This window comes from Beta vulgaris, chromosome 5, assembly GCF_026745355.1.
Source record: "Beta vulgaris subsp. vulgaris cultivar EL10 chromosome 5, EL10.2, whole genome shotgun sequence".
NCBI classification, from domain to species: Eukaryota; Viridiplantae; Streptophyta; class Magnoliopsida; order Caryophyllales; family Amaranthaceae; genus Beta; species Beta vulgaris.
This window is the reverse complement of record NC_079206.1, coordinates 7,434,870-7,445,348: the sequence shown is the minus strand read 5'-3', so window position 1 is coordinate 7,445,348 and position 10,479 is coordinate 7,434,870. Positions and strand designations below refer to the sequence as shown.

At 35.6% G+C, this 10,479-nt stretch overlaps 1 protein-coding gene across 1 annotated transcript; it reads right to left on the bottom strand.

The window, feature by feature from the left end:
• Positions 1 to 1,117: 1,117 nt before the first annotated feature.
• Positions 1,118 to 6,835, bottom strand: LOC104892492 (uncharacterized). The gene is made up of 3 exons (XM_010678443.4): positions 6,352 to 6,835; positions 5,445 to 5,884; positions 1,118 to 2,021 (listed from the first exon to the last, which is right to left on the bottom strand). Exons 1-3 carry the CDS (start codon positions 6,514 to 6,516, stop codon positions 1,583 to 1,585), a joined length of 1,044 nt encoding a protein of 347 aa, XP_010676745.1. The 5' UTR covers positions 6,517 to 6,835; the 3' UTR covers positions 1,118 to 1,582.
• Between the last annotated feature and the right edge of the window lie 3,644 nt (positions 6,836 to 10,479).

The window sequence follows — 10,479 nt, the reverse complement described above, 5'->3', positions numbered from 1 at the left end:
TAAGGTCTCGGAATCATGAACTCAAATTTGCATAACATGTCTAATTCCACATCCACACGACCACACCTATGTTTACTAATTCTTTCTTAAACAACATCGAATTGAACTACCATTTTTTCATAGAGCTTTTTTTTCCCCTAGTCGCATGAAAATAAAATAGATGAAATCATAATCTTACCACTATACTATACGTAACTTGTGCTTGCACCAAAATGTCAACGCCAAACCATACATCATTTTTATCTTATTCAACCCGAGGCATCACCCAACCCAACAACTAGCTCTCAAACATGTTAGCTAATCTTACATCGATATCTTTGTAGTCTTTGCTGGTAGTTATTGGATTTCATCAATTAATTATTAAGGCGTGAGTCTATTTTAGGAACTTAGACTGTGTTTACTCTTGGCTAGGCCAGACAGGATTAAAATTAGAAGCAGAAGCCCGCACCCAAGACGCCCAAAATCATTTCTCAATAGCCAAAGCCATAGACCAAAAACTCCAAATCGGAGCTTCTCTAAGGTGTTTCTTGGGGAGGTGGGGGGCTGAGTACTCCTTTTGATGAAATTTTCGCGTAAATATCACCCCTAGTAAATAAAATTACGACACTAAAACACTTCGTTTGGATAGCAATGACGGAGAGAAAGTAAGAAGAGGGGAAGAGAGGGAAAAAGGTAGACTCACCCCTTATACTTTTCTCAAACCATTTGCACAAGACTTGATCTAATCTTAGGGAAAGACCTGATAAATTTACCCTAAAGTCTAGACCTATATATATTATTGACCTAAACCACTAGCAAGCTCCGTAAACTTCAATATCTAGACTCAATTTGAAACTCAACTTAGAACACAACCAGATTTAAACCTAAAATCACTCAATAACTAGATGCAGTAAATCATTTAGAGAGAGGGATGTAGCTTGACATATCCAAGAAATTTGAAAATACTAGCTTAATGACATAAATAAAACATACACATGCGCGTACACACAAATATAACAATTACCGACACAAACCACCAGGCTACAAATGCATTCTTGCGCCGTTTCAACTGCAGTCACAGCAAACCATCACAGTTAAAAACATTGAAGAAAATCAGCACCCAAAGAAAACAAGTATATAAGCCTAAATAAATATGCATTATGTAGCACCAGTATAAGCAGCATCACTACGCACTTCAATAACTAGTGCAAGGGTGCAAACCATACAATTTCAGGATTTGCAACAATAGTATGTTTGAGCATACATCAACTCTAACTTACAGAGTTTACTTGAAGAAATTTCCTTTGCTAATGCCCCTGCTGTGTTGCACAATTAGCATGTTTGCCAAAGACATTTCAGATCCTCATCTTAGATATTAAAATATCCATGAGCAGAGACCAAACTGGCCGTCAAACACAAGCCACACATGTAATACAGAGATATGTGACATGAACAACGGTCATGAGGCTGAACTATAGTAAAAACATTCACATCAACAATTAAAATTCCAAAAGTTGTCCAACTCAGGAATGTGCAAATTCTTTGCAAAACAAAACGGCAAGATGAAATGAGGCATACACAAAGTTAAAGCCATGACAACCATTCATGAAGATAACAACCGCTTGATACCCGTCTTCTGCTCTGAAGTAAGCCTTGTTGGGAACTTGATGTTAAATTTTATTCTCAAGTTACCTTTTCTCGAAGGTTCCTTGGGGATAGGCATTCCCTCTCCTTTAACTACCTCTTCATATGAAGGGTTGATAACAGAGTTGACGGGTACTGTTAGAGTACGTCCATCCAGTGTTGTTATTTGTGCAGTATAACCAGTTAGGGCCTCAACGAGAGAGATTTTCTGAGTTACAACAAGATCATTACCATCCCTCTTAAATACGCTGTGAGGCTTTTCATCAATGATAAACACCAGATCTGAGGGTATAACACCACGCTGCTCGTTCCCCTTTTCTGGAAAAGTGATTTTTGTACCCTTCTTCCAACCTGGTTTGATCTCAATGGTGAGTATCTCCTCCGTTGTGGATGGCCTCCTACAAGTAAGAATGCAATTATTTTAATACAAATATAAGTAAGCAGCCATTTTATCCCCCATTTTCTCTACCTTTTCTTGTTTCTCTCTCTTTTCTTCTTTGTTTGGGGGAGGAGGAATGCAGGTGCAGGGGTTCACCCACAGCTTATAGGGGTGCATACACACTCACCATAAAATTGGGACCGCAAAACAATCAAGATTGAGTTGTGCAAAATATAAACACTAACAGCCTAACAATACTATAGATGCAGTACGACTTAATCACAAGAGAAGATCATGAAGACCAGATGTACGTCAAATAGACAGTCCAAGGAGTTTAGGTTGATTTGCTCATAGCAAACTCAGATCTCTATGATGCATGGAAATATCTCTGAATCACCAGCAGCCTCCCCCCCCCCCTTCCCTCTAGGATCTTAGCGTCACAAAATGTGTTTCTCCTCGAAAACTTTTAATTAACCAAACTAACTTTCATATCGTTGTTCACAATTTTCATTAGCGAGGTTTTGAGAATTATTGATATATTCCTCCTTCCCACAAAGTTTTACAAGCTTCATTGGGAACATAATTGTAGGAGAGTATGGAAAAGTAGATATGATAGGAGATAATGAGCAACTCTTTTGTTTGAGGGTAAAGAAAGGATAAGTAGACTATTCCAAAAAAAGAAAAGAAAGGATAAGTGGATGGGATAGGAGATCATAGGTAATTATTTAATAAAAAGAGAGAACAAGGTAGATGTGATAAAATAAATTGGGTACTTTGATATTAAAGAGATCAGAAAGTAGATATAATAAGGGATAGTGGTTAATTTTATAAGAGCATAAATTAATTGGGACAACCAAAAAAGCAAAGTGTATAAACCTTTCTAGGACAGAGGGGGTATTGCACTATTGCTTTAGTTTTTGCGCTTCCACGTTTCCTAATTATATGAAATTTGCGTTTCCACATCTACCCATTTCTGCATTACCGTTTCCATGCTACATAGGTTTCATAAAATTCATCCACTATCAACCCTACCCACCCATCTCATCCCCCTCGAGTACTAGAGAGCCTTAAATTCTTTCCCAAAAATTGAAAAAATCAGAGGCATTTCACATTCAAATACATGTAAAACAAGGGAAGGTATCAAGACCACAATAGGTTAGTCAGCTTTCAAACACAAAATTATTCTTATAACTTTGCTCTCCAGAGACTGCAGCCCAGACAAATTTATTCTTATCACTTTTTCTTCACATCATGACAGCAGTACTTTCGGTTTACATTTAACTTTCCATGGAAGATACACATACTAAAGCACCATCATCCATATCTGAAATCAACAATTTAATTTTGCTATTTTACATCAACTACTACATAATAGATGTCACTAAACCAAAGAATGTTAAGTGTTTCTTAAAAAGCTCATGATTTTTAAGCACTCGCCTAAGTTACATTTGCAGCAAGCATAAACATCAATGCAAAGCATAAGTTCAACTGATTTTTTTTTGTACAATTCAGAGAGCACCTGTCTGCCATCGATCCAAAGGAGATGGTAACTTCATGATGTAAGACGACATGTTGGTAATGAAAGGCAATGTCAACTACTACATAATAGAAGTCACTTCAACAAGAATGGTAGGGGGCAATAAAAAAAAAGACTATAATGAGCAACATCTACATATCTTGTGATTTTAAACCACCAGATTTTGCAAACCTTCAAACAAAGTGCATACTTGGAGTGCAGATTTATTTAGCCAACATCGAGACTCGAACTTCGACAAACCAACAAAACAAAAGTTTCTTAAGAACGCGTGAGCAAGGAATAAAAAGAATTTCACCCAATCGGCACTTAATGGCCAACAAGACCACCTTAGCTCATCAGATTTCACCCACAGAGAATGTGGGGTTTTCTAAGACAATAAATTTGATCGAATTTTTGTTTTTGATGTAGAAACAAATGCTACATTTGTGAGAGTGGATACTTAAATCCTTATGGTGAAGTACAAGCCGATAGTACTATACATAATGTGGACAAAGATTAAAGGCAATAATTCCTAAAATTTATCTCAAGAGAAAACTATTGATACTAATAAAACATCGATGAAGACCACATAATATCCTTCAGTAGTCAGTACTTAGCCCAAATCTAAATTGATCCAAAATAAGCGAGGGATATAACAATGTCATAAGCTTTAAAAGATTACGGAAAAATAGTACTACTGGCTACCCTCAAGTTAACATCATTTTAGGCAGGAATACCACCACTAGTTCCACATGTACTTACAATTACTAATGTGCAACAAAATTCTGATAGAGAAGTGCATTCCTAAATGAAGAAGAATGTCGCTATCCTACACACAGCATAAACTTCGTCTATGCTAATAGCTATCTGTGCAATCCATTTAAATTAAATCAGCCTCTAGATGATCATCAAATTTGGGAAACAAATAACAATTAATGAACATTACAATCACATCTTCAGAACTATTCCATTCCATTGCTTTTATCTTATTCGACTTTTCACAAAGATTAGAAGTGGAAGTGCACGAATAAAAAATTGTTTCAGGTACCACAACACTTTAATTGCATAGAAATTTAGTTAACATATTAGACAGTCATTTGACAATTGAAACACACCAAAATGGAAATTTGGGGAAATAATAAAATATATTAAACATGACATTAGAAACTTCAGGATGAAATCTAAAATGTCTATAGCACTGAAATAAGAGTGAATGGAGTAAAACCAGAAAAAACATAAAAAAAAAGGGTACTGTACACATGCAAACTAAAGCCTTCAAGACTCCATGTGAATATGAGAAAACAGACGCATATACGTATGTTATAAACTGCATGACACTTCTAGTCCGATAAGTAACAGAAAGACTTAATACTATTTGAGCTCCACCGATGTAAACTAAACTACTTCTAGTTCGATAAGTCATAGAAAGGCATAATACTATTTCAGCTCCCCCAATGTAGAATAAACTAGTTTACAACAGCATAAGCTCACCTGTATACTCAACTATTTTAAAAGCTTGCAGTATGACTACTAATGGAAAATACAGTTCTCTGAGACATATTTTCCATGACATAAAGTAAGAATACTATCTGCTAATACCACTACAAATAGGGGTAAGCGGGGTAACAACATTTATCAAAAGTAGGCCAACAACTAATAAGTAACTACAGCACCATAGACATCAAAAGTTCGATCTTCAGTCTTCACTACCCATAATATTTCTTAAGCAATTAGCCTAGGACACCAACCATAAATATATCTAACCAACTAAACAGCATCAATGACTGGCAATGCTAGAATTGATCCAAAGCAAAATCATTTGCACGTAAAACTTTACAATCACAATCCACTTCCCATTGAAGCACAACTTCACAAGTCAATAAAACAACCACAAAGTAAAAAGAAAGCAAGTAAGCATTTATTTACCCGGATGATTCGACAACATCCCTAGAAATCTTCATCTTCTTGGTAGTACCCTTATACAAATCCTCCAAGCTACACTGTAATGTACGCTCAATCGCAGCCGCCTTCCGGGGCATAGAGGAGGCTTCAGCTCCGCCACCGGCTCCTCGATTAAACTGAGAGAAAATATCTTCCCCAAACATACCCCCTCTTCCAAATGCAGATGAACCCCCCATACCCCCACGAGATCCCCCAATATCTCCCATTCCAAACGGGCTCGAAAACCCGAAAAACTCCGAGAATATATCGTCCGGGCTCCGTGTATTAAATCGGAACGATGTAAATCCACCTCCACCATCAGAACCACCAGGAAATCCACCAGATCCTGGTGGTGGCACTTGCCCCTTCAAACCCTCCTCCCCATATTGATCATACACTGCTCTCTTCTGAGGATCGCTCAAAACCTAATTTTCGCAACAAAAACAAAAATATCACAAATCAATTTTTTGAGATAAACCCAGATGAATTAAAGTTGAAATTAAATAAACCTAATTTCCGCAACAACAAAAAAATCAACTGAAATTCAATTTTTTGAGATAAACCCAGATAAATTAAAGTCGAAATTAAGTAAACCTAATTTTCGCAACAACAAAAAACAAAAAATATCAACAGATATTCAACATATTGAGATAAGCCCAGATTAATTACACTCGAAATTAAGTAAACCAAATTCTCGCAACAACAAAAACAAAAAAAATGAACAGAAATTCAATTGTTTGAGATAAACCCAGATAAATTAAACTCGAAATTGAGTAAACCTAATTTTCGCAACAGCAACAACAAAAACAGAAAAATAAACAGAAATTCATTTTTTTTAAGGTAAACCCAGATAAATGAAACTCGAAATTAAGTGTGAATTGGGGAAAATTACATCATAAGCTTCGGAGATTTGTTTGAATTTAGCTTCAGCTTCTTTCTTGGAATTAGGGTTTTTGTCTGGATGCCATTTCATAGCAAGTTTTCGGTAAGCTTTCTTCAGATCATCATCTTTAGCGTTTCTATCAACTTGAAGAACCTTATAGTAATCCACACCCATGTTTTTCTCTCTCTAAAAAACACACACACACCTCTTTCTCTCTTCTCTTCGTCTTCTTTATACTGTTTTCTCTCTCTAAAATTTCTCTATCTTTGATTGCAGAGGATTTTTGCCGGAAATATTTGGGATGATTGAAAGAGAAGAAGATCATATGGGCCGGTAGATTGGAATTTACTGATGCATTTTTTTACGTTTTTTTTTTGGTTGATTAATGTTGCGTCATTAATTAAGATATTAAAGTTTTTGCCCAAATCTGGAATTATATAGTTAAATACTCACGTGAGTTTGGAATCTTGTGGGGATTTGTGTTTTTTTTTTTTAAAAGTAAGGCATTAATGTGAGAGTATAGTACTTGTGTTGTAATTTTGTCTGCATTTTTTTAATCTTGACAAGATTTGATTTGGATGATTGATGAAAAATATTTGAAGAAGGTAATCTATCATATCATCTTCCCATCTCTATTAATCCGTCCGTTTTATTTTAATTTATACACTTACACTTTTTACGTATGTCAATACAAAATTTTGAGGACATATATCTTTAGTTTTGTATTTATAAAAATTATAAAAAGTACATATTAATAAAATACATGTTATGATGAATCTAACAAGATCCCACATGACTATATGTTCACCCGCGTATAAATCACAAATGATGGTCAAAGTGAAATTTGTGAATAGTGTAAAATGTCAATGTGTAGATTAAAATGAAACGGATGGAGTATAAGAGAAGATGAGGGGGACACCAAAAATGATAAATCTTTTTATACTCTTAAGTAATACTAAAATACAAATTCACCATATTTGATCATTATATCTTCAAGTAACAAAATATTCACATCATCATTGATTTATTGGCGTTCAAAAAAAGAACAATATACAATGAACTTTATGAAAATCACGTGAGCAAAAATATATTGGCATATACTTTTTCATGAGTCAAATATGAAAAGATTTTGTAACACCCCCAAAATCCATACACATCTACGACTATGTCGCATCGACTTTGGAAGTGTTACCGCCGCTTTGAAACGCAAGGATTATTGAAAAGACATTTTAACTCAAATCATCGTCACGAAAACTGAAATGCAGGGGAAATAAAAATGTAACTACAACTCGGGAATCATTAACGACCCCTTTTTATTCAAACCACAACTAATTAAGTAAATCATACTAGTCTTATAATGCTTAATTAAAACGCTTAAAAGTTTCAAGACTAAGAACTATCCCCCGTATGCTCAACATCATGCAGCAACAAAAACACACCTAGTCTGCTCATCATTGTAACATCAATGGTTCATCACAGGTCAACAAACAACACAATAACTAACACACAATTAGCTATGTTAAGTAAATAGTAAAGCATTGAGTGCATACACGCATAAACAAAGCAATAAGGATCATTCCTAGACATGATACCACAATAGCATTACATTCTTCACTTTTTATTTAGTTGGCAGCGAACGGGCACCGTCATCTTATTAGAATCATACAAGCTACTTAATCCTTAATAAACAACTTGGTCTATTAGATGAATTGCAAATACAGTTTCGTTCCGTCTCACATCCATCACCTTAGTATGCATACCCCAAGATAGTACAGAACCTTCCCCCTACTTGAGTTATCAAAATTCATTAAGACACTATTGTCGTCACAGTAGGCCTGCGTAGGAGTGTAGAACAAGTCCCACACTCCCCCCATTGTTCATCACTTGTAGGAAATCCAACTACAAGTTTATTGCCAAAATCATTTCTTAGTATTGTCCATTCATACTACATTAAACATATAATCATTTAATATTATTTCTCACATACAATACTCAATTCTTTACTTCTTGTATCATTGTTGTTACACCATAGATCAAAGAATACAAATCCAATACTTTCATGCTTACGGTATGATATAATAACGCATAACAATGATACATATCGATTTCCAATCATAATCATGTTACCAAACAATCTCAGCAATCACAATTGTTCCCTATCATGATTATCGATAGAATAATTCACAACCTAACATGATACCAATAATTGCAACTGAACTGGTACGCGTATGTTCCTTGTAACGAAGAATTTTCGCTGCCTTATCAAACGTTCCGCTTATGAAATTGGGACCTAAACGAGTAAGGAAGTACTTCAGTGCTACGTCCTTGATATTATTATCATAAAACACGTGACTAGCTATATCAACTTAGTATTTCCAAGTATAAACAATAACTAATCTCGTTGTTTATTAACTTTCCTTTCTTTCATAACTCTATTGAACTTATCGTCTTTTAAGAGCCAACTAGTTTTTTTTTTGCCCGGGCGATGCCTCGAGTCAGTTACAATAAACAAATATGTTATTACTTATAAATTTCATAATTTATTTTGCTAGTTTTCGTATTTTCTATCCATTAAGAAATTCAAAAATTCACGTAATATGATATCAATATTCTATTGTAAGTTACGTAATAAGAGTGTTAGAGATGTATATACTTGTTTAAGTCTTTTTAATTAATTATAGTTATTACAACACTTTATCATATTTTATTTGAAACATTAGACAACAAAGTCATAGTGTATTGATGGTTAAGCTCTTACTTCTCATTTCAAAGGTCACGTGTTCGATACCTTGCACTTACACATTTTTTTTTAAGTGAGGAATACACATAGACATAAAACATTTGCATTAAAAATGTGAGGAGAGTGCCACGTGACACTTAGGCTTTCTTTCGCACGCCTTTTAATATATTTGTATAGATAACAGTGAGCAAAGCTGATTTTAGTTAACTTAATAACATAATACCTTTACCAAATCCATTTAAGTCCTTATTATGTCCAATACTACTAAAATCAAATTTGAATAGCAAGGCCATTATAACCTAGGTTGCACATAGACGGATACGGGTACGGGTGCGGATTCGGGTACGGGGACAGAAAACGGCAAGATTTTGAAATTTTAGGAAAGGGTACGCGTACCCATACAAGATACGTATCGGGTACGGGTACGAGTACGTGACCTAGAAGAAGTACCCATGCTACATAGATTATAACATTCCAACTGATAATCAATAATCTAATTTCTTAACTTTATACCTTACTTACTTACAAAACCCTAAATCAGATTTACAACTCAAATCAGATGAACAATTTAAATCAATTTTACAAACTTAATCAACTAATCATTTACTCTAATTACAATTTAATTAACTTACAACTTAATATAATAGAAAACAGGTTATACAATATTAAAACTAACATAATATCGTATTATACATATTATTGTTTTTATACCGCTAGACTCGCCGGCGATAATCACCGGCGGCGTGATTCCGACAATGACGCACAAGGCTCTCGTAGCCTCGACGACGCACACCCCTCGTCGCACCGCACTCGAGCCACACTATGCCTTGCTCGTTCGCACACACAACTCCCTCGTCACACGAACCCTCAACCCTCGAAGGCTTTGCACGCCTCGCCAAGAGTCGAACCCCCTCCTTGGTTTGCACACACAGACACAGTAGTGACCCACCACGAGTATCGCTCGCACAAACACCCTCGACTTCGCACCCTCGGTTTCACGCAAATCCTCGACACACCGTCCGACGCTCGCACACCACTCGAGCCACGACCACACGTGCTCGCACAACCCTCTCGCACAAGTCGTACACACAACCTCATCGAGGGCGACGAGATTCCGAGGAGGCGACGAGGGAGAAGAAGAGAGAGGAGAGAGAATTTGAGAGAGAGAAAACAAACGGTTTAGAGAAAAAATTGAGAGAGAGACGGCTGAGAGAGAAAGATTAGAGTTTTTTCTGAATTTTTTTATTCTTTTCTTTTTATTCTCCCCTATTTATAGTGTAGCCATCCTAAGTCAAATAGGTCTTGGTTTATTTTATTTATTCCGAAAGTAAAATAAACGGAACGATAATATACTTATGTTATAGTTGTAAGCGTACTCAAACTGTATTATTATCATA

What these genes read in the sequence shown, in the direction of transcription:
- LOC104892492 (XM_010678443.4), bottom strand. Translation starts at nt 6,516, where the DNA reads ATGGGTGTGGATTACTATAAGGTTCTTCAAGTTGATAGAAACGCTAAA. An exon ending in AAATCTCCGAAGCTTATGAT is followed by an intron (nt 5,885 to 6,351) that starts GTAATTTTCCCC and finishes TGCGAAAATTAG; the next exon opens with GTTTTGAGCGATCCTCAGAA. An exon ending in GATGTTGTCGAATCATCCGG is followed by an intron (nt 2,022 to 5,444) that starts GTAAATAAATGC and finishes TCTTACTTGTAG; the next exon opens with GAGGCCATCCACAACGGAGG.